This window comes from Saccopteryx leptura, chromosome 2 (assembly GCF_036850995.1).
Source record: "Saccopteryx leptura isolate mSacLep1 chromosome 2, mSacLep1_pri_phased_curated, whole genome shotgun sequence".
Classification (NCBI taxonomy): Eukaryota; Metazoa; Chordata; class Mammalia; order Chiroptera; family Emballonuridae; genus Saccopteryx; species Saccopteryx leptura.
Window position 1 is genome coordinate 225,843,677 of NC_089504.1, and position 23,966 is coordinate 225,867,642.

Here is a 23,966-nt window from a genome sequence, read left to right on the forward strand (position 1 = left end):
AGGTTTCACGTGTAAATTGTAGCCTGATCATGTAAAGCTCTGCGTGTGCCCATACCTGTCCTGCACACCAGGGCTCTGGGGTCTGTGGCCGTTGTCACACATCAGTGCAGTGGAGCTGTCTGTCACCCAGGAGATGGCCGTCTGTTTGCCCATGTAACGTACCTACCACTGAGAATGGCTTGGTTTCAGCTTCAGTGTTTACAGTTTTTTTTATACCTCCAGTGTTCTTTAGAGTCTTCTTTTTTCTTTTTAATGATTTTATTTATTGATTTTAGAGTGAGGAAAAAGAGAGAGAGACATGTCAAGTGGAGTGAGAAGCATCCATTGCAGTTGCTTCCCATATGTGCCTTGACCAGGCAAGCTCAGGGTTTCAAACCGGTAACCTCAGAGTTCCAGGTTGATGCTTGATCCACTGTGCCACCACAGGGCAGGCCATCCTGCTTTTTTTAAATAACAAGACTTTTAACCAGGACAAAAGTATTGCTTCTCTGCATCCAGTCCCCCTTATCAACAAACGGCTCATGGCCAGGAAGCAAGGAGCAGTCCCTCTCCCCTTCACGTCTCCCCCAAACACCGACCACAACATCCTTTGTGAACAGTCTGAAGTCAGGCCCTACATGCAGATTCGAGTGGGAGACGGTGCATGCTCCCTTCTCGCCCCTTCCTTGTATCTCGAGCTCAATGTTCCCTTGTCTTTTCTTCTGACCATGGTCCCCCGACCAGCTCGGCCCGGCTGGGCCCTGGGTGTGCTAAAGAAGGTACAGAGGAGCCCCACAAGCTCAAGATGGATACACTGTTACAGCTGTAATAGCTGAAGCTGAAAGGGGGCACAGTGAAGATGGGTGAGTGACTTTTTTTTTAGGTGTTATTTATTGCTTTTCAGAGAGAGGAGAGATGGGGCGGGGGGAGGAGCAGGGAGTAACCTGTAGTTGCTTCTCACATGTGCCTTGACCAGGCAAGCTCAAGGCTTTGAACCGGCGACCTCAGCGTTCCAGGTCGGCACTTTATCCCCTGCGCCAGCACAGGTCAGGTGGTGAGTGACTATCTTTAAATCTTCATTTATATGTTATTCCTTACCCTTCTCGAAGTGCACACTGGCCGTGAGGAAACAGGAGAAGCACACTGAAGAGCTGCAGTGTCAGGGTTGCTTCTCAGGCGGGTGGGCTGCTGCCTGGGTGGTCCATGCAGATTTACATGTACATGTCAACGTGCCTGTCATTGCCGTGGCATGGCTACACCGCCTGCTGCATGTAGTGGCATTCAGGAGGTGTGTGTGTCCAGGTTGGTCTGAGTCACCAGGTCACTTGGCAGTGGCCATGGTTTGCTGGAGTCAGTTCTGTCTCCAAGGGGAGTCCGGCTGGGCCTGTGGCTGACGTCAGCTGAGACCATGGGGGTCCCCCTGAGGGCTTGTTCCCACAGAAGAACAAGGGGCCCTGGGGGGCTGTGGGCTTCGAGGCGGAGGGACTCTGCTGCTGTTGCTGCTGCAGCTGCTGGTGGGGGCCATATGCTCTGCCATCAGATACCCTGGCTGAGCTTGGCGGGGCTGTGGGGTCTGCTGGGGGGCCCTGTGGAGCAGCAGGTACCTCTGGACGCAGAGGGGGAGGGCGAGGCGGAGACTCCAGGGGCATGTGGGGTGGTGCTGAGTGTTGTTCCTGTGGACAGAGATGGGAAGGAGACGTGGCTGGTCAGAGGACAGTCCTCCAGGGGCTTTATGTCCCACCTTCCTGCCTGTCCGAGCCCACGGGGAAGGCACCTAGCTCACGAAGTTCGCCCTGTGGAGAAATGGAGGAAGTGCTTTATGGTGACCTGTCCCTTGGCCCTTTCCCTCAAGGTCACTTCCCTCATATGTCCATGAACACCTGGGGTGGGGGGTTGCCAGCGGCCCGCCCTCCATGGTGACCTCCCCTGTGCTCAAAGTGCTGGGCCTCCCACCTGCCTTCCATTTTATCAGTGGCGGGCGGTGGTCCCTGCATCTGTAGCCTCAGGGTGAGGCGAGGTGACATACTGACAGGCATCTAAGCTGGGGACCCAGTGTACATGTGGCTGTGACCCTCCCATGAATGAAGAGGGCCAGGGAGGGACCCAGGGGACCAGAGCCCTCCTTTCAGAAGATGTTAGTGTGACTTTTATAAGCATGCAGAGAGCACCTCATTGGGGAGCACCTCACAGCTCTCACTCCTAACTCTCACTCAGGAATCCACTCACCGTCCTGAGCATTTTGCATCGGCCACAAAGCACCAGGACAGCAATGTCCTTACTGAGCTGCATAGCCAGTCAGGATGAGCTATGTCATCGATATGCCTGGTGAAGGGGTAACCCAAAAGACAGGGACACATAGGACCCTTGGCCGTGGTCTCCAGACTGGGGAGCTTTCCACTGGGAGGGTGCCTGGCTGTCCTTGCAAACTGTCCTTAGTACAGGACTCGTTGCAAGTCACCTTGAAACATAGAAGACAGGTGCTTTCACTAGTTAACACCCCCCCCTCCCCCCGTGTCTCTGGGTGGTAAAAATCTGCTTAAATTCAACAGGAGTTCTAAGGCCTGAAGGAGAAGAATGGACTCTTCATTTCATTGCTCCACAGCTGGTTCCACTCCCCACATGTGAGCACAGGGTGTGGCCTGGTGAATGCGGACTGGGCAGGTGAGGGTCTGTGGGCAGGGTGGGCAGGGCATGGGAGGGGACAGGTCTGCTGGTACACAGATCACAGATTCTCACAGGAGCTGGCCGTGTGCCCCCCTCAGCTGGGGCTACCCTCTGGTTCTCTCTGGCTTCGTGGCTCCTCGTGCCTCCCTCTCTCAAAACAGCTCCGCTCACCTCCCTGCCTCCCACTTCCTGTGCTAACTCGTGATTTTACTCGCTGAGACTCTGGTCCATGTGGCATCCCACCTGTCTTCCTCCAGGACCCCTCAGTGCCACCTGGCCCCAGCTCTCTGCCAAGCCACAGGTTTCAGCCCTAGAAGGGCAGCGTTGCCCACCCCTGGTCCTGTCAGTGACAGCAGGGAGCGAGGCAGCAGGGGGTCCCCTGGCAGTGGCTCTGGGGGGCAGATTAGGCTAGACAGGAAAGTTAGAGGTGGTAGGTCCATGGTCTAGCACAGGAGAATTAACAGATGAGCCAGGCTCCAGTGACTACTTAGAGCTCCTCGATTTAACCTCCAATGTAGCCACTGAGGCACACAGGAGGCCTTCAATAGCAGTGGTAGCCACAGGTGCCTATATTAGGGCCCCTTTCCTAGTGAGCTGCTTGGCAAGACCTAACACCTATGGGAATCATTTCGGCTCTGTTGTAGCTAACAGTTTGAGATATAGCTTACATATAATAAAATTCACCCGTTTACAATGCAAAATTCAGTGAGCTTTAGCATGTTCACAGAGTTGTGCAACCATCACCACAGTCTGTTTTAGATAGATGATAGATTTATCATCCACAGAAGATGATATCCATTAGCTAAGGCCAATCTTCTGTCTCTATAGATTTGCCTGTTCTAGAAATTTCACATCAGGAGAATCGAGCAATAGATGACCTTCTGTGTCTGGCGTCTGTCATTGAGCATAACATCCTCCGGGCTCATCCGTATTATAGCAGGTGTCAGTACTTAATTCCTTTTCAGGGGAGAGTAATATTTCACTGTGGGCATGCAATTCCTCACTGCTTAGCTGTGTGAGCTGCCCAGACCCCCACGCCTGCCCAACTCACCTGGCCTGCGAGGAGCCTGCCCAGGACATAGAGAGCAGGACGAGGAACAGCAGCACCACGAACACAGCCAGGCTCACCCAGAAGGCGATGGCAACTGAGTCTGCAGGAGGGAGAGGTGCAGCTCAGAGTCAGCGAGTCACACCTACCGCCATTGAAGGGGGAGGGAGGGCCCCGTGCGGTGGGGGTGGGGCCGAGCGGTGGTGTTCCTCTTCCGGCCTCAGCTGCGGCTGTGGGAAAGTAAGAGGGCAGCAGAAGGGGCTTCCCCAGAGTCCCTGGCCATCGGGTGGGCTAAGAGTGGTTGTCTTTTGAGGGGAAGGCAGTGACTGAGTCAAGCGGTACCCCGTGGATGAGCTTTCTTCAGCTGGTGCTGCTCAGAAGACAGGTTTCCCTGCTTCCGTTTTCCTTGGTTGGGAGAAAAAAGGGCTGGGACAGCTCATGTGGCAGGGTGCCTCCCCTCCCCTGAAAGGGCTGCCAGAGCCCTTGAGGACCAGCCCCACGAGGGGCAGCATCAGAGAAGGAGGAAGTGCTCAGGGCAGAGTGCTCCCGTCCCGTCGCAGGAATGCTGGGCAAGGCCTGTCCTGGCCAGCCTGCTTAGGAACGTGGACAGAGCTGGGCCCTCCCTTTCAGGTGGACAGGCCAGCAGGGGCAGTGACTGCTATGGCTGTACTTGTGGCTGAAAGGACAGGGACACCCAGCAAACACACTTAGCCTCAGATCAGGGCAGGCCAGAAGATGCCGTTCCCTGGGCTTCAGTTCAAGAACATTCATGAAGGTGCTGGGGGACTGGTGCAACATGGCAGGGTTTCTTGGTGGTGACCATGGTTATGGGCACAAAGCATCAGCTCGAAATTAGTGTCCACACGTCATCTTATCGCAGACATGCCCATGAGCCCAGAACAGGATGCCCCAAACCGGGATGTGCTGGCCACCAACAGGTATGACCAAAGGAAGCTACAGAAAGATGCTAACCAGCAGGTGTCTATTAAGTGCCTATCAAGCCAGGCTCTGCAAGCGCCTGCTCAGGATTCAGAGGAGGCCGGCCTGGCGCGCTGGTACTCTGGCCAACCCCTCCTCTGAACCCGGCATCGCCGCCACAGCTTACTCTGCCCTGCCACACGTGCACGCTGCTCCAATGGAAGGATGCTCATGGAGGGCAAACAAGGGAGTGAGCAACTGCGCAAACAGCTACGTGAATGGGGTGGTAGACTGGGGAGTCACCTGTGGGGTGAGTAACAGTATTTGTGTAGAGTGTTTTGACTCTCTATGGCCCAAAACAGTGGAGAGAGTCACTAAGGACTCATGAGAGTCGATCTCAGACCCTAACAGTCAGCATCCAATGCAAGATACAAGAAGAAGGGAAAGACAGACCTTGCAAAAGGAATCAGAGCCCCACCACCTCTGAATGCACCGGCAGCTCAGCACGCACGCACCGAAAGACAAGAGCAGCGGAGAGCAGCCCTGGCTGGTTGGCTCAGCGGTAGAGCGTCGGCCTGGCGTGCAGAAGTCCTGGGTTCGATTCCCGGCCAGGGCACACAGGAGAGGCCCCCATCTGCTTCTCCACCCTCCCCCTCTCCTTCCTTTCTGTCTCTCTCTTCCCCTCCTGCAGCCAAGGCTCCATTGGAGCAAAGTTGGCCTGGGCACTGGGGATGGCTCTGTGGCCTCTGCCTCAGGCGCTAGAATGGCTCTGGTTGCAACAGAGCGACGCCCCAGATAGGCAGAGCATTGCCCCCTGGTGGGCTTGCCGGGTGGATCCTGGTCGGGCTCATGTGGGAGTCTGACTGCCTCCCCGTTTCCAACTTCAGAAAAATACCAAAAAAAAAAAAAGAGCACTGGAGAGCAAGACTGGCTCTCACATGCTCCTCTCTGTCCCTGAGCCGAGGCACCCACAGTGGCACCCTAGGGCACTAGACTGGTTAAGGGGACCTTCTGGGCTCCTGGGAGATGGGAGTGAGGTATTACTCTCTGTCCTAAACTTACGGACTTTCCAAAGCCATCTCTGACTTAGCCCTTCCAGCCCAGTCGTTGTGGCATCTTCTACAACCGGCTTCAGCTCAGCTCTGTCCCACAGTCACAATGTATTTATAACCCTCACAGTAGGAGGTAGGCCAGCTCTCAGAACATGTTCTTTAAGGCAGTTATCCTTTCTCCTTCATAAAAGAAAATAGGGCCTGATCTGTGGTGGCACAGTGGATAAAACATTGACCTCGAATGCTGAGGTCGCCGGTTCAATACCCTGTGAAGGCACAGATGGGAGTTGATGTTTCCTGCTCCTCCCTCCTTCTCTCTCTCTCTCTCTCCTCTCTCTAAACATGAATAAATAAAATCTTTTTTTAAAAAAAAGAAAGAAAGTAGGGTTGGAGGTCTTGAGCGCCTGGAGAGAGAGGTTCTGTCAAAACCCTGGTGGCTGGAAACTCCCCAACCGCACCTCCCCCCAGCGCCCCACAGGCTCGGCCTCTTCTGCTCCTGCCCTGGGTCATTGTTCCCACACACGAGCAGGAGATGAGACACCATCTTTCACAGAACACAGTCACAGCCACGGACAAGTGACATTTGAAGTCAGACCAAAGGCGATCAGTTGATGTTTCCTGTATTAAATTCTTTTTCATCACGTTCTGTTGAGAAAGGCGGTCAAAAAAATGGTGGGTTTTTTTTCCCTCTTCCTGCGGAAGGTTCAGCCTCAGGGCTCAGAGAGAACATTTTGTCCAAGGGCAAAGCTATCATTCCTCAGTGCTGGGAACGAGGCTTGTTTTCACAATGAGCACCAGGCTGGCTTGACATTGACACTGGTGGGGGGCCATGGAAACTTTCCTTTCCCACCATCATTCCCTCCCCCTCGCTCCCTTCCCTTTTCTCCACCCTCAGTTCTTTCTTCCTTCCTTCCTTTCTGGGGCCATACTTGGCAGAATGAGGGGAGTGAGGCAGCCCCAGTGGATTGACAAGGGAAGGTTCCAGATGGCATGGGTAGGCTGCGTTTCATGTTGGGGATTTCTCATCCAGACTCAGAGTTAGCAAATTAATTCAAATACTTCCTGTTCATAGCAGGGACCTCAGTGTTGTTGAGTGAAAATAGCTAAGCCTCAGTTTTAACCTTCCTCCAAATGCTACTCATATATGAGTCTCAGGTCCTAGTTGAAGATTAATGTCAAGATTTTCCACTTCTTGGGAACTAACAGTGGGATTAAGACCTGAGGCTCTGGACACCGATAATTTTGACTTCAAGTTCTGACTGCCATTTCCTTAGCTAGGATCTCAGACAGTCTGAGATTTTTACATCCCTGAACCTGTTTCCTAATCTGTTAAATGGGGATAATAGTATGTGTTAATAGACAACTGCACAGATTTAATAAAATAGTTTGTATGCGTAATGCACGTGGCATAGGCTCCTCTTTAATGGTAGTGACATGATCTATAAATACAACCATATTTCTGTTAAGAGGGTTGTGGCAAGTGACATCACTGCATCCTTCAAGCTCACAAAAATATAAGACTTGAGTAAGGTAATTGTGACGTACATCGTGACTTGTCAATCCTAAATTCTGCTCTCGCACTTCAGTAGCAACAGGACCTCTACCTTTATCTTGGCACATGGCTGCCCGGGGTAAACACGACAGTTTCCAACTTGCAGCTAGGGGTGGCTGCAAGGTTGTGACAAGGTTCTGGCCAATGAGATGTGCATGGAACTATAACTGGACAGTTTCTTGGAGTCTTTCTGCAGGGACTGTGGACTTATACTATTTTGTGTCCCTTATTCTCTCACCACATTTTCTGCCCCAAACATGGAGTGTTAGAGCATGGCTTAGAGCAGGGGTCTCCAAACTTTTTACACAGGGGGCCAGTTCACTGTCCCTCAGACCATTGGAGGGCCAGACTATAAAAAAAACTAGGAACAAATCCCTATGCACACTGCACAGATCTTATTTTCAAGTAAAAAAAAAACACAAAACGGGGCCCTGGCCGGTTGGCTCAGCGGTAGAGCGTCGGCCTGGCGTGCGGGGGACCCGGGTTCGATTCCCGGCCAGGGCACATAGGAGAAGCGCCCATTTGCTTCTCCACCCCCCCCCTCCTTCCTCTCTGTCTCTCTCTTCCCCTCCCACAGCCAAAGCTCCATTGGAGCAGGGATGGCCCAGGCGCTGGGGATGGCTCCTTGGCCTCTGCCCCAGGCGCTAGAGTGGCTCTGGTCACAGCAGAGCAACGCCCAGGAGGGGCAGAGCATCGCCCCCTGGTGGGCAGAGCATCGCCCCTGGTGGGCGTGCCAGGTGGATCCCGGTCGGGCGCATGCGGGAGTCTGTCTGTCTCTCCCCATTTCCAGCTTCAGAAAAAAAAATAAAAATAAAAAAAAAATAAAAAAAACGGGAACAAATACAATATTTAAAATAAAGAACAAGTAAATTTAAATCAACCAACTGACCAGTATTTCAATGGGAACTATGCTCCTCTCACTGACCACCAATGAAAGAGGTGCCCCTTCTGGAAGTGTGGCGGGGGCCGGATAAATGGCCTCAGGGGGCCGCATGTGGCCCGCGGGCCGTAGTTTGGGGACCCCTGGCTTAGAGCATGAGGATGAGGGACCCTGTCCCAGGATGGCAGAGCAATGAACTGGAAGGAAGCTGATCCCTGAGCTGACCCAGCTCCCCACCCTGCTGACTATTACATGAGAGAGAAATCAACTTTAGTTTCAGCTGGTACTCTGTTAATTGTGACCAATTTTCTTTACTGAATCATTAAAAAAAAAAAAAAAAAAAAAAAAAAAAAAAACCTGACTTTCTAAATTAACATACCAAAACTTACAGATCCAAATGAATACCAACCTTCAAAATAATCATCCTCTCTCTACCACAGAATCATATCAATGTTCCTAAAACACATATATTGATCAAACATTTGTAAACACTTATCCACCATGCATAAACATTTATAAATTCTTTTTTGGAATTATCTTCCAGGACACACACCAATCTTGCTACCTTTTGAGGTCATGTTTTACGTTTGACACCTGGGTCGTATTGCCTGGTTTAATCTCATTCACTGGTTTCTTCATGATGATTAACTAGTTCCCAAAAGCAAATTTACAACCTCAAAAATACACATAATTTATCACTGTAGATGTTTCATAGAATGTGCTGTGGCCGCAAAGTCAGGTCCCAAAGAAGAATCTCTCCTGGCCTGTAGTGGCATAGTGGATAAAGCATTGATCTGGAATGCTGAGGTCGCTGGTTCAAATCTCCAGGGTTGCCCAGTCAAAGCACAAAGAAGTGGCTATTATGAGTTGATGTTTCTTGCTCCTCCCCCCCCTTTCCTCTCTCTCCTCCCTCTAAAAATCAATACATAAAAAATATATATATTAAGAAGAATTGAAGTTCCTGAGCAACAGCAGCATCACTAAAGCATAGCTCATCCACGTGGGTCCACCTTGGAAACTTTGCTCCGAGCACATATTCTCATATCTCTGTTTAAAATTCCTCACTGCGATGGTGTGCCCACAGGACCGCCATTTGCTGAAGAGTGAGAAGTCACGGTTAAAGTTGTAACCTGAAATTGATCACTAAGCAAGCGTGCGAGAGAGTTATATAGGTCCTTGGCTCAATCTTGACACTGAATTCTCCACTGTGCTCAGAACAGATGGGTCAGTGGTGTGTTTCTGTCCTTCTCTTGGAGCAGAGGATAGACAGATTGCCTTCTTAGGGAAGCTGCCCAAGGCAGGGCATCCATGGAAGCAATATGGGCCATGACCAATTCTGCCCAACCCATAATTAAAAGAAGAGGACCACCCCGAAGGTACGGGACACAGCTTGAAAGCCAGGCACTGCCCGAGGGCAGTCCTCAGACCAGCTCCCTGGCAGGTCAGACTTGTCATCTTAGAATGCTCTGTGTTGCTGCCTTAGGGTGTGGGGCTGGGTTTCTCTAAGCTTGGGAAAGGGGAGGACCCCAGGAAAGAGATGTGCATTTTCAGGACTTTTAACAGTACTAGGGAGATTCCTCACCTTTCTAGGATATAGTCAGAAGCCACATATAAAAATCAAAATGGTAAAAATCCTTGACAGCCCGTGCCGGTTACTTCAGTTGGTTGGAGAGTCATCACGAAACACTAAGGTTGTGGGTTCTATCCCCAGTTGGGGCACCAGTGAATGCACAACTAAGCAGAACAACAAATGAATGCCTTTCTCTCCCCCCGCCTTCTCTGTCTCTCTAAAATCAATGAATTAAAAAAAAAAATTCTGTCCAGTTCCTGTAACAGAATCACACCAGATTTCAAGCCGTTTCTGGGAAGATCAGCCCACAGCCTTCAGCTCAGCACTGGATGCTCCAGGAAACGTATAAGCCCCTTGAAATTTCCAATGCCCTGCCCAGCGTGATGGAATCAATTCCAGTGTGTGGGCACAAACACAAAAATCTTAAAATTCTTCCTGCTTGTTAACACACAAGTCCCGCCAGTATTTTTCTTTCTATTTTGCCTTCTTCTCTACTCAGCACAAGTGGAACCCAGCCTGGCTTGCCTCCTCCTGGCCAGCTGCCCAGGCCAGCTTCTAGGAGACGATCTGAGCGAGGGCTTTGCCTCCTAGACTCACCCTATAGTGCCCCAGCATCATTGCCCTCCATGTGCCCACTGTGGAGAACTGAGGTGTGATGCTTCCTGGTTTGTTTAACTGGGGAGAGGACCCAGCCCAGAGGAACCGATGGGGAGAAGAAGCTGCATTTGTTAGCAAGGAAGGTCACCTGCTTTTTTCGAGTGACCCCCCCACCCCATCCATCGTCACCCAGATGTGGGCACACTCAGCGCTGGGAGGCAGTAAGTTGACAGCTGACACAGACACTCATCATGAAAATGCACGACGCAGGCAGGCGAGCACTGTCTACTTGTTCATTCCACAAAGAGTTACCGCTGAGAGCCAGGGCAGAGACAGCCACCGGGGCAGAAGAGCTGTTCATGCATTTTGGTGAATCTGCCGCTGATCATGACAAGAGTCCTGATGCCCCGGAGCCTGGCCCTGAGATCCCCGTCTGTGATCACCTCCTGGGTGCCCTTGAGCAAGTCACTCAGCTTCCCGGTCTCACATCTGGTGCCAGCCAAGTGGCTTCCAACAGGGCGAACCCGATCATCACCCCATCAGCCACATGGGACAGCGCTCATTTCTCTACTTCCTACCCCAACTCCTGCTTGCCCATTCGATGGGCATGACAGGGCATCTCACGGCCCCTTCCCGGTCTTTTCCCTGTGTCCTTGTGAAGACAACCATTTTCTCAAAGTCCTCAGCCATCTGAGTCTCCTCTTCTGTGATTATCTTCTCATCTCATTTGGCCATATATATTTTTTTCTTTTTTGCTTGTTGATTGCGGGGTTCTGTTATGAAATAACAAAGTGGTCTCCATTTTAAGAGAAAAAGATAGTGCTCTGGCCAGGTTGCTCAGTGGATAGAACATCGTTCCAGTGCACTGAGGCTGCGGGTTCAATCCCCAGTCAGGGCACTTATGAGAACCAGCCAATGAGTGTTAAAAAAAAAAAAAAAAGATACAGGGCCCCAGTGTCAAGACTTTGTTTTGTTTTCATGCTCACCTATTCCCTCAGCTGACGTGTCATCTGGACGGAGGAGCTGGAATAATTGGAGAAGATTGCTGACAAAGTACTGAGTGACCCAAGAGATAAGAACGGGAAGGAAGGTGAGCTGCCAGGCTGTTCTGGCTGAACTTCCTGAGACCGTGAAGACTAAATGTCAGTGAGTATTTTAATAGAAATTAGTAAGTTATACCTCACAGGGGATGGACTAAATGACCCTCTATCACGCTGGCACCCAGACAACAGAACACCCAAAATCTTCTTTGTGAAGAAATTCACTTTGTTCACCAGAACCCCAGATACCGTATTTCTCCATGTATAAGGCGCTCCCTGTATAAGACGCACCTTAATTTTGGGCTTGAAATTTGAAAATAAAATGTATTACATCAAGTTATTGAACTCAAGGGTTATTCATCATAAAATTCATACAACTCCTCATCAGCTGTCAAAACTCCCATCCATTAGCTTGTCCTCATCTGTGTCTGATGACGAATCACTGTCTTCAACAATGAGTGCAGGCCTGACCTGTGGTGGCGCAGTGGGATAAAGCATCGACCTGGAACATTGAGGTCACCGGTTCGAAACCTTGGGCTTGCCTGGTCAAGGCACATATGGGAGTTGATGCTTCCTGCTCCTCCCTCTTCTCTCTCTCTCTGTCTCTCTCTCTCTCTCACTCCTCTCTCTCTAAAAAAAAAAAAATCAATAAATAAAATATTAAAAAAAAAATACTGCAACTATTTAAAAAAAAAAACAAACAAACAAACAAAAAAAACGAGTGCAAAATCAAGTGAGAAAAAGCAGAAAATGCAAGTAAAAAAACCTACAACCACTGTATAAGATGCACCCAGTTTTTAGTCCCCAAAATTTTCGAAAAAAGTTGCATCTTATACATGGAGAAATGTGTAACAGTCTATTGAGAAATCCATCTTAAAGGCCTACTACGTGCGTTCCCAGAGTGCCTTAGATTCTTAGGAGGCGAGTTCCCAACTCATCACAGAAGATAACAGATACCCTGGACCCCCTACTCATTTCTCTCTCTGAGTGCAGGGTCCTGCTCCGTCTCGCCTGGGACAGCTAGCAAGTTAGTGAGCCAGTGGAGGAAAAGTCCCCGGGGCTAGCCTCCCGCCTCTGCTCAGCCTGCCTCCCCGGGGCGGGACTGGACTCACGTTTATGGGCTCCCAGCTTGTTCTCATCCACAGGAATGAGGTCCAGGTAGTCCAGGTAGTATTCATAGCTGTAGAGTGGGGCGGAGGCGTTGGTCCCGTTGGCCATGTCTGTGTGCTGGGGGCAGCACCTCCAGAGCTACTCAGCGTTGTCCTTGGAAGAGAGGGGCCCAGGATATCTGTGTGGTCATCAAGTGCGTCTGTGGTCTCCAGGCCCAGGGCCTGCCCACGGACTGGAGCCATTGGCTGGAAAGCAGTCAGGGAGTGTGCCTGCAGGCCCGAGCTTTCCATCTGTCCCTTCTTGATGTCACTCCAAAACAAACAGAGCGGCAAGGCTAGCCACCCCTTGGTGTGAGGACGGCACAACAGATGCCCAGGGCCCCTGAAAGCCAGGATGCCAAAGAAGGATAGGAAGGACAGTCACACTTTGGCCTTAAATACGTAAAATGTTAATAATACCAGAATGAAAGCTGGTGGTGCCCTTGACTCACATTCGGGCCGGACAGGGTGCCATTGAGCAACCAGCCAGTCACTGGCTTTGATTCATGCTCTGAGGGTAGAGACTGAGCGACGTCAGCCCTGAACTCATGACCTGTCTCTTCTACACACAGCCCGTTAATTAAACCAAAGGAGCCCCCGCCCCAGTTGAGTATGCCCCTGGTTTTTATCTAAGCCCCCAAGAGTGAACCAGACAGCTGCATTGGTTCAGACGGACGAGGCTGTTTGTTTGGGCCAATGTCCCACAAGGATGGACCGATCTCTTGGGAAATAGGGCCCCACAATTCACCCAGCCCCTAGCTGACAACACGTGTGATGAGGGCTCCTCTGACTTTCTCTAGGGCCTCTCTCCAAGTAACACAAACACAGTCAAGAGGAATATTTCAAATGTTTGGAAGGAGCAGGACTAACCACGAGTGGAGCCCGTCAACTTGGCCTCTGAATTAGGAAGTTGAAATGCACAGAGGCCTTTCCCTGCAATACACACGTATGTCTTCGTGTTCTTGATTTGGGTCTACACCTCCAGAGAGAAGCTGGCATCAACAGTGTAGACAGCCTGCCTGGATAACTAGGTCCTCTCCCTGTCTGAGCCTATATGCCCAGCCCTGTGCCTAGGGCATTCCGCGGGATCCACGCCACTGAACTGCTGAGGATCCAGTTGATTAGACCAGAAGTGAACTTTGGGCTTTCAAATGAGGGGTAACAATTCCCCAGGAGCAGAGGCAGATTTAACGGTGGGCGCACCGGGTGTGTGCCCTGGGCCCCGACTTCTGAAGGGCCCCTCAAAACCCCAACTTAACACATTTTTCTAATGTAAGGGGACCAAAATGTTCTTCTGAGCCCGGGGCCTCAACCGACCTTAATCCACCTCTGCCCAGGAGACACTCTTTGCACCCTACACACATCTGTGTGTGTCTCCCAGGTGTACTCAAGGGCAGGAGAATGGAGGGACGGAGCTTGGAGCCAGGCTGCTGACCAACCGCAATGCCGTCTCTGCTTCCGGCCAGCAGTGCAACCTGGACACGTGACCCAACCTCTTCCCTGCAGCTGGTGCTCCTCACTGTGCGATGTATGGCTGTTGTGGGGTCTCCAGGGTGCTAGGCGGGCAGAGGAGCACAGCCAGGCAGGGCAGCACCTGGTCTGCAGCAGGCGCTGGCTGAATAAGCCATACTGCCCCTGCAGCTAACGCAGCCTTTCTCAGATCCCCATTCCTCTCATCTCTCAAGCTCCGTCTTGCTCGTCTGGCCTCAATCCATCCCTCACTCCCTGGGGAGGATGCCCACCACCGGGGATGCAAAAGAACCCTTTCACTTCCTGCCTTCTGCTAGTCAATGCTGTTAGGGCCCTGCACGCCCCTCGGAGACCACTCCAGTGAACAGTCTCCTAACCTCCAGCTACTGTCACCATCCTGCAGCACTGGCCCACCCCACATGTGTGCGTGCTTGTGCGCACACCCACAGACGAGCGTTATGAGGGGTGGACTCACGTCAGTATGGAGGTGAGCAAATCCCACAGTCTGCTGTCTGCAAGCTGGACACCCAGGAAACCAGGGGTGTGCTGTGATGGCCCCGGGGCCACACAGCCAAAGGGGAGACCCTGGTCTGAGGTCCCGAGAACCAGGCAGGAGGAAGTCAGGTGAAAGTCACTTAGCCTCTGTGTTCTATCCAGGCCCTCAGTACAGTGGATGAGGCCCATCTACACTGGGGGCCGTCTGCTTCACTCAGTCCCCGGAGTCAAATACTAATCTCTTCTGGAAACACAGACACACCCAGAAATGGTCTTCAAGCACGTAACTGGCACCCATCCAGTCAAGTTGGCACAAAAAGGTAACCTTCCTCCCTCCCTCCCTCCCTACCTTCCTCCCTCCCTCCCTCCTTCTCTCCTTCCCTTCCTTCCTTCTTCCTTTCCTTCTTTCCTCCCTCCCTCCCTCCCTCCTTCCTTTTTTCTTTCCTTCCTTTCTTCCTTCCCTCCTTCATTACATTTTCCAACTGAAAATACCTTAATTCCATTTCTTCGGGATTTTCACTTCTACCTGACAAAATACTGTTGAAATGAATTGACTGGTCTGATAATAATCTCGACTTTAAAATACACATGAAAGTAGAAAAACAGATTAAAAAAAATATTCTCCTTTGACATTAGTAAGAGCTAATCCTCCCATGAAGGTCAACTCCCCAAGATAATAATGACATATTTATATTAACAAATACCTCAAAGACCTTCACCGTAAGCACTGCTTTGCTTCCCTCGCTTTAATTTATAACCCAAAGCTTAAAGGTGAAGCTATTTTCCTTTGCAGGAAAAGTGTGTGCTCGTTAGGTGCCATGGTGACAGCAGACTGAGAACAGGCCACAATGGAGGGAAGAGCCCTTAGAAGGAGGAAAGCCACGTTCATTGAACAGTGATCTGCACCAGCCCCGGGTTAGGTGTGCTTTGTGATTCTCTCTCCACGCGGCCCCATGTGTTGGCAGCCCCGGTTCTCAGGCAGAAAGCTGGGGTGTGGGCAGGTGGCACAGCCTCGGTGCTCTGCTCAGTGCCTGGGACCTGCAGACGGGGCTGTGCTCATGTCCAGGGGCTGCCATAACAGGTGACCACAGACTGGTGGCTTAACAACAACACAGTCGTTATCTCACAGTCCTAGAAGGCAGAGTTTGAAACGCGTCTCCTCATGGGACTAACATCATGGTGCTGTGGCCCTGGGGACGGGGATGGGTTCCCTCGCCTTCCCTGCCTTGGGTGGAGGCCACCATCATTCCCTGGCTTGTGGTCCAGCATCACGGTCACCTTTCTAAATTCCGTGTCACCTGACCTTCATCTGTAGCCCAATCTCTCTCTTCCTGCTTCTTAGAAAGATACCAATAATCACACTGAACCCATCCAGGTGGATGTCCCCAGCTCAAAACCCCAATTTAGTCCTATCTGCGAAGTCATTGCTGGCATTTAAAGAAAGATTCACAGGCTCCTGGGATTAGGAGGTGGGTATTTTGGGGGGCTATTATTCAGCCTACAACATGAGACAAACAATGTCACATTGTGAATATACAAACCCTTAAAGTAAACACAGCACCTCCCTCTGGACTGTCCATTTTTGTCAATGATTTTAAAGGCTGCATTCAAATACTGAAACATAGGCATATAACAGTAAATGCAGAATGTGCATGACTTTTTTTTTTTTAAGTTTTAGCACTGGCCTGTGGTTCAGTGGATAGAGCATCCTCCCAGAGTGCCAAGGTCACCTGTTTGATCCCGGGATTGCCAGCTCAACTCTGAGGTCGCCAGTTTGAGCCCCATTCAGGACACATATGAGAAGCAATCTATGGCACAACTAAGTGGAGCAACGAGTTGATGCTTTTCTCTCTCCCTTCCTATCTCTCCAAAAATAAATAAATAATTTTAATCATAGACAATTTCAAATATTTGCGAAAGCAGCAAGAATAGCATAATGAAACTCCATGCAGCCACCACTCAACCTCAACAATGATTAAAGTGTGGCTAATTTAGTTTCATTTGTTCCCCCCTTGCCTCATGCTGGATACTGTGAAGCAAATTCTGAATATATCTTTTTTTTTTTTTTTTTTACAGAGAGAGAGAGTCAGAGAGAGGGATAGATAGGGACAGACAGACAGGAACGGAAAGAGATGAGAAGCATCAATCATCACTTCTTCACTGCGACACCTTAGTTGTTCATTGATTACTTTCTCATATGTCCCTTGACCATGGGCCTTCAGCAGACCAAGTAACCCCTTGCTCAAGCCAGTGACCTTGGGTCTAAGCTGGAGAGCCTTTTGCTCAAACTAAGTGAGCCCATGCTCAAGCTGGCGACCTTGGGGTCTCAAACCTGGGTCCTCTGCATCCCAGTCTGACGCTCTATCTACTGTGCCACCGCCTGGTCAGGCCTGACTATATCATTTTACCTGTAAATATTTCAGTATATGTCTCTGAAGGAGAATTAAAGAATATAAAACTATACTATTAGGATCCCACTTAAAAATTAATACTGATTATATAATTGCATCAAATATCTAACTAGTGTTCAAACTTTGTCTCATAATTTCTTTTATAATTAATTTGTTCAAACGAGAATGTATTGCAACTGGTGGTCACGACTCTGAGGTTTTGTTAAAAGTGTACATCCCCTCTGCTTTCTGTGCCTTTATTTTTTGAATCTGTAAGTTATTTGTTGAGGAAGTGGGTTATTTGCCCTGAGGAGTCTGACAACTGGACCCTGTGCTGTTAGTCAGGCTTCCTGTGTCCTGCAGTTCCTGGAAGGTGGAGTTAGATCTAGAGGCTGAATCAGATTCAGGTTCAATTTCTTTTTGGCAAGAATACCTTTGAGTGGTGTGGCATCCTTTCCCAAAGAGGCACATAATGATGGCTGTCTCTGTGTCTTGTGATGTTGGCAGCCAGTGATAGTCATGGCAGAGATCCTTGGATGCATTTAGCCTTGTAAAAATGGTCACCTTTTCATTCCGTCATTCCTTTTTCATGTATTAGCTGCTATTCTTCTAAAAACAAACAAAAAACAAAACAAAAAACATCTTCATAAATTGGTTCGCTGAGGAATACATGTTTGATGAACTTTGAGTTTGCAAAATAATGTCTGGGTTTCCTAGCATTCCTTAACAGTAAACAGTGAGCAGGTTTTATTCCTAAGTCATTAAGAGCGTGTGCATTTAAACTTGTGAATATGTCCTGATCTGTTATAGTTACTGTGTTTATGGGTGTGCCAGTGACCTTCTATGTGGAAGGTGACAGCCTCTGCATACTGGTTTCATTAGTAGTTTTCTGTGTTGTTTTATAACTTACCTGCTCTCTTAAATGACAAGTTGTTCTAGGCCCCTTTTCTACACATTTTGCCCCAGACCTTGAATTCAGCCATTTCTCCAAGGAATCCTGGTTTCTTTTTGTAGCAAATGGTGTCTAGCTAATTGTCATCTGGGCACAAAGGGTGCTTATTGCTGCTGTGTTGGTTACAATGTTTAGGCCTATTCAATGTACAGAGCTAAGGAATATTTATTTATTTATTGTATTGATTGATTTTTAGAGAGAGAGAAACATCAATTTGTTGCTCCACTTATCTATGTCTTCATTGGTTGAGTCTTTTACGTGCCCTGACTGGGGAGCTAGCCTGCAACCAGCTGGAGAAAATTCACAGAAAATAAAGTATAAAACGTGTGTGTATGGGGGGGTATAAGAGGCTTAAGCAATCAGTCTAAGAAGTTGAACATCTGACTAATAAGCGTTCAAATAGACAAGAAAGACAAAATGATGGAGGGGAAGAAATAGTCGAGTAAATAATCCGATATAATTTCCCAGAACTAAAAGTCACGACTCTTCAGGTGACAAGGATGCACCCATCGCTCAGCATCAGGTGTGCTATAACTTCACACCAAGGCTCGGCACAAAAAGTAGCAGAACTCTAACCTGCAGAGAAAAATCCTCACGTTTCAAAGAAGAGAAAAGAAAGGTGCAGAATCAGAATGGCATTAGGCTTCTTCTCATCAGCAATTCATGACACTGGAGAGTTCAACATGCAGAGGGTGCACTATCTTCAAACTAGCATCCCATACATTCAAGTCATGATCCCTGTATGGCTGACCTTTCCAGGCCTATGGAACTTTAAAAACGTGTCTTCAACATCTCCTTTTTAACTCAAACATGTGCTGCAACAAGAAATGTGAGCCGTGAGGTCACAGTAAGAGAAAAGCTGATAGGGAATATATGAAAAGGTTCTCGAGCACACTCACTGCTAAGCTGTGCAGAAAACCAGTAGCTCACGTACCAGGTTGAGGAAATTCAGACGTTTGACAGCATAATCAATTGTCCAGGCTGCTGTCTAGGTAAACAGGTAGTTGTCTATATGGCTGATAGGTATGCATGATACTGTAACCTCTTTGGAAAGGAATTTGGCAGTATCTAACACAATTCCATAGATATGTATCCTTTGGCGCAGAATTCTCTTTCAGGAATCAATTCCAAAAATATGATAAAAGCATAAACACAGGGCATCACAGCACTGTTTGCAACATCAGAGGCTGAAAGCGGCCAAACACCCACCACCTGGGACCCAGATGAATAAGTGGTAGTGTAGCCTCACAACAACAGCATTGTGCATCTGTTACAAAGAAACATGGTCTCTGCATGCTGTGGAGAGATGTCCAGGATACACTGCTGAGTGGTTTAAAAAGATATGTAGTTTGCTGATGTCCATCTGAAAAGGAGGAGAGGAAAAGCCTGAATATACATTTGTATTCACTTAGATTAAAAAAAAACGTTTATTGATTGATTGGAGAGAGAGCGAAAGAGAGACTGATTTGTTGTTCCACTTATTTATGCACTCATTGGCTGATTCTTGTATGTGCCCTGACCTGGGATCAAACCTACACCCTTCTGGTATCAGGACAAGGCTCTAACCAACTGAGCTACCTGGCCAGAGCCTATTCAATTACATTTATAAAAATCGAAAAATCATCCAAAACTTTTTAAAAAGTGTTGACTTGGATGAACTTAACAGGAAGACAGGATATGAATAGAATCTAGAGATCTAGTAAACTTTATTGTATTATTTGACTTTGAAATCATATAAATATTTTACATAATTATAAAACAAAATAATTTTTTTAAAAAATCTTTAAATATTGAAATAGGTAACATATTGAGTGGGGGTCATAACTCCACAAAGAAGAACTATTGAAGTGACATTAAAACAAGAATTTTACTCTATATGTCTTGTATGGTATACCCTGGGGGGGGGCATGATAAAACAACTAGTCCCTCACAAAAGATCTTAGATTGTTTTCAGTAGTCAAGTTGTTCTTTTTGATACTGATATTTTGAGACTGTGTATACTGCACATTAAGTAATTATGTCAGTGTCATTGGTAATAGGATTTTAAGTTGGAGAAAAGAAATACAGTTAACAAAGATAAGGTTAAGTAAAAACTCTAATTTTATAATTTAGAATTGAAGTATCAGTGTGAACTCATGACGTTTTTTATCTTAAAAAATAAATATTTCTGCCCTGGTCGGGTAGCTCTGTTGCTTAGAGCGTCATCCTGATATGCCAGCTGAACTTCCCAGTCCTTCTGCTGTGGTTGCAGCATTTTCTGAGATCTCTCCAAAGACATGTATTCTGTGTTTTCAATACCTAAGGCCTCACTAGTATTGTTCCAGATTCGGAAGTCACAGCCTGGCCCCCCCCCCCTCCCCTTAGGATCAGTCTGTGTTGGGGTTAGAGAAAATCCTCTCAGTTAAAAGGGAGATTTCTAGCTGTTTGGTATAGGCATTAAATCAATCATTTCCTCATAGAGACCTTCCTCTGCTTGTATTCAGGAAAAGGGAAAGAACTTGGGGTGGGGGAACAGAGGAATGCCTGGATAGAAAGTGAGGGGTGATGGAAGAATTCAAACTGCATACGTGTTCTCCCTTCCATGAGACTGTAATCTCCAGAGTGAGCCTCCTTGAAAGTGTGTATTTTGAGAACTATATTAGCATTATGAAACATATGGAGTTATATTTCAACAGCCTGGTGCACTGGTGTGACTGAGGAGCCACTGAGCCATTTCACCCGCAGGTGTTGTAAAGTACCAAAAGGCTACAGAATTAATATTAATATTTTAGGAGGCTTGGAGAACATTTTATTAATTTGGGTTAAGGTGTGCAGAGAAATTGTGAGAATAGTCTCTGTACTGTGTGATTGGCATAACCAGGATGGCTCTTGCCATTGTATTGCAAATGAAAGGGAAGGAAAACATGGATTCCCTGACATTCCACCATACCTGTGGGGAAAGGAGTGAATGGCTAGCCAGGTGCAGGAAGAGAAAAGCCAAAATAAACCTTTTCTTATTACTATGAGCCATTTGCCCCCTCGGAAACTACCTCTCTTATGTAAATGCATGTGGTTAATACGTCTGACTCTGGACAGAGAGATGGCGGGTGAACACTAGAAAATATAGGGGTGAACACTAGAAAATATAGGAAGGCCTTTTAATATGTAAAGAGATATCTTTCTACCATTGTGTTGATTTGTTTTCTCCAAAAGGATGTATAGCTTGCAAATTGAACATGGTCCTATCATGTTAAAGGACATATGACTATAACCAATAGTGATAAAGGGCTCCTAAATACAATTTTTGCTTCTGTACTTCCCACTTTCAAAACTATAAAGACTAGGTAGAACAAAGGGCCAGCTCACTCTCCCTCAGATTTCTGTCGGAGCTGCCGCCGCTTGGCCAAGCTATACAATAAAGCTTTGATGTGTAAACGACAGACATTGTTCCTGTCTTTCATGTTTTGGGTCCCTCCGAATTTGGCTTAACAGTGACCGCTATACATAGGATCTGGCGACCACGGTTCCAGACTGAATCTGTGTATTGGCCAGGACTCTTGCTGATCAGCACCAGGAACCCGATTCTACCTGGGTTTATGGGAGCATGCTGTGGGGGGTGCTCCCAGAACAGGATGGAGAGTGGTAGAAAATGATGCTGCTGTTACTCTGTCTCCACCTCATGTCCTGCTTCTCCCTGAGGCTCGGGGTCATGCCAGGCTGTCCCACCAGGCTGGGGACAGGGCTGATGGCAGTGCTGGGATCATGATTCCAGAGGAAAGGGTGAGCAGACGACCTCACCTGATCCAAGCTTTGGCATAAAAAAGTCCAGGGATGGACTTGGACTGGCCCTAGTTCTGATACCTGCTCCTAGAACCTAGAGATGTGACAGGAAGGTGGTGGCTGAGACTGGCTGGAGCTCAGCATAGCCCACCTCTAGGAGCGGGAGGGGAGTGGGCTAAGACCTTCCAGGTGGGAAGCTCGACCATGTGCACCATTGAAGTTGGGGAAGAAGGGGAGCCTTTTTCCCAAGAAGAGGGGAATGATGCTGGACATATAACAGTCCAGATGTCCACTCATCTCTGCTGCTAACTAGACCATGATGCCTGAGCCACACCGGATTTCAGCTTTTCTATTTGCAGAGTGAAACGTGTGGATTAAGCATCTTTATGACTCATTCCCGGCTTAAATGTATTACGATTTTTTTCTGAAAAATCACGTTCTTCTCATTCTTTTTTAACCTGCAGGAGAATTAAATATCTCTGTTAAAGACTGGAAAATCGTGATTTTCCACACATAACTAGGAGAGGGAAACAGGACTATTTAAAGAACATCCTGCCTCTGAGGATTTTTTAAAAAGTGAAGCGTATTTCTGTAGTTATTGTTTAGCCCTGGAACACAGTGTTAAATGCCCACCCACACTCTTCCCACAGCACACTTCATCCCCTGAGGAGGGCTCCCGTTGTGGCAGAGGTCCTGGGGCTCAGCTGGTGGGGAGGCAGCTGCCATGCCAATTGGATCCTGGGCATCTCTCTACCAGGAAGAGGTGGACCAAAGGGTCCTCAATTGTAGCTGCAGACAGTTCTCTAAACACCAGAGGGAACAGAGGACCGACTTCCAGCCACCTATAATCATTGTCTTCCATATGCATAAGTGGGAGGAAGTGCGTGCAATTAACATCTAGTCCAAGTAACCAGAGCCTTTGAATTCACTATTCTCCAACTACCAGAGCAGCGTGTCTAAAGAGCCATAAATCCCGTGAAATCCTCCTTCATTTTTTCTCCTTTTTCCTGTTCCTTCTCTCACCGTACCCTCTTTCTCACCCACCCTCCTTCCCTTCCTCCGTCCCTCTTCCCCCTTCCTCTCACTGCTGATGTTAAATCAGACTAGCATTGGTTTGTTACTTACACCAAGGCTTTCGAAGCTCAGCCAGAAATGCGGGTTGAGTCAGGTGGTCCGAGTGATGTGTATGTTGAGCAAGAAGGACTGAAGGACAGGATCAAAATGGAACTCTTCTTTGGATTTTGTTTCTTGCTGTGCCTTTCAACCTGTGGTCTGGCTGAAGACAAGGGTGTGAGTGCGGGCCCTTCTGTTTGCCCTCCAGATCTACTCTCCAACCCGATGCGATGCGTGTGGATCCCATCAGTATGCTCCATGCCCTGTGGATTCCTGTTGGATTTGGACAATGGCTTAGTCGGCAGGAAGGGAAGGAAGAGAACAGGTTGGGAATTTAACCACCTGTGTCCCTCCCTGTGAGGTCGCCTCAGATGGTTGTGTCCTTGACAGACCCAATGATCTTCTCAGGGTGGTCTGCCCTTCACAACCCCTTCCTTTCAGGCTCCAGTAACCTCTCCCTCCCTGTGTCTCTTTAGGTCAAGCAGAGCATAGTGTTAGCCCCAATGCTCTTACCTTGGGTTCCTGTGCTATCCCTAGGGGTTCACCCCTATATGCCATCTATGCCTTTGTTATTTGATGCTTTGTAAAGAAGTCCCCCCACCATGTTATCAGAGTTGGAGTGCACCCTCTTAGGGAATAGACAGTTCTGCAGCCACATCCATTGCAAACAGAATCTCAATGACAGAATAACAGTACCCAGTCCAGGAGAGTAATCAACACTGCAATCCTTGCTGCAGGATAAGGGCTGTCTCTCTCCCTGAGGGAGGGCGTGCAGGTGGACCCTGACTCTAGAGGGGCAGGATGTGTGGCTGGCTCTGCCCTCTCTTACTTCCCCTGCTCCCTATTTCCTTTCCTAGGCTAAAATTGGGGTCAGTTTTTATTTGACTTGGTTCTATCACAAGTTGGTTTTGCATCCTCTGGTTTGGCATGGTTAGAACCAACTCTCTCCAGGCTCCTTGGGAACTCTCTGCACACCCCCACCCCCCGCCCGGCTTTATACCCACAACCAGGAAGGTCTCCCCTTGGGCTGGATGCTCACAGCCAGAGAAGCCTCGTTGTTCCAAGTTATCTTCTTGAGCAGAACTTATGATTTGAGGTGACCTACCCACCAGGAATCTTCACCTGGCTCATCTTTGTTGTGCCACCAAAACAACTTGACAGCCCAACTCTCCTGCTGAGCACTGTGTCCTCAGACACCTGGGAGCCCACAGGCTCTGCAGTTGGTTCCTCAAAGCCTGCTCAGCCAGACTGAGATGAGGGGCAGAAACCCAACCCAGCCTGTCTCCAAGCCTTCTATGAAGTCATCTCTGTCACTATTTCCTCCAGTCTTTAATGTTCC

The 23,966-nt window shown here is 48.6% G+C and overlaps 1 protein-coding gene across 4 annotated transcripts; it reads right to left on the reverse strand.

The window, feature by feature from the left end:
- Positions 1-5: 5 nt before the first annotated feature.
- MRAP (melanocortin 2 receptor accessory protein) lies at positions 6-12,660 on the reverse strand. Of its 4 annotated transcripts, none has more exons than XM_066370351.1 (4): positions 12,413-12,660; positions 3,695-3,794; positions 2,206-2,301; positions 6-1,652 (listed from the first exon to the last, which is right to left on the reverse strand). In XM_066370351.1, exons 1-4 carry the CDS (start codon positions 12,516-12,518, stop codon positions 1,376-1,378), a joined length of 579 nt encoding a protein of 192 aa, XP_066226448.1. In that variant the 5' UTR covers positions 12,519-12,660; the 3' UTR covers positions 6-1,375. The 4 variants fall into 4 exon arrangements, with proteins under 4 accessions (XP_066226448.1, XP_066226449.1, XP_066226452.1 ...); XM_066370355.1 differs by lacking the exon at positions 2,206-2,301 and adding an exon at positions 1,754-1,772 and having other exon boundaries at positions 1,523-1,652; XM_066370352.1 differs by lacking the exon at positions 2,206-2,301.
- Positions 12,661-23,966: the final 11,306 nt, after the last annotated feature.

Excerpts from the sequence above, each read along its gene's own strand:
- MRAP (XM_066370351.1), bottom strand. The coding sequence starts at position 12,518 with ATGGCCAACGGGACCAACGCCTCCGCCCCACTCTACAGCTATGAATAC. Across the intron at positions 3,795-12,412 it reads CAAGCTGGGAGCCCATAAAC|ACTCAGTTGCCATCGCCTTC; the intron begins GTGAGTCCAGTC and ends TCCCTCCTGCAG. Across the intron at positions 1,653-2,205 it reads GATGCAAAATGCTCAGGACG|GAACAACACTCAGCACCACC; the intron begins GTGAGTGGATTC and ends CTCTGTCCACAG.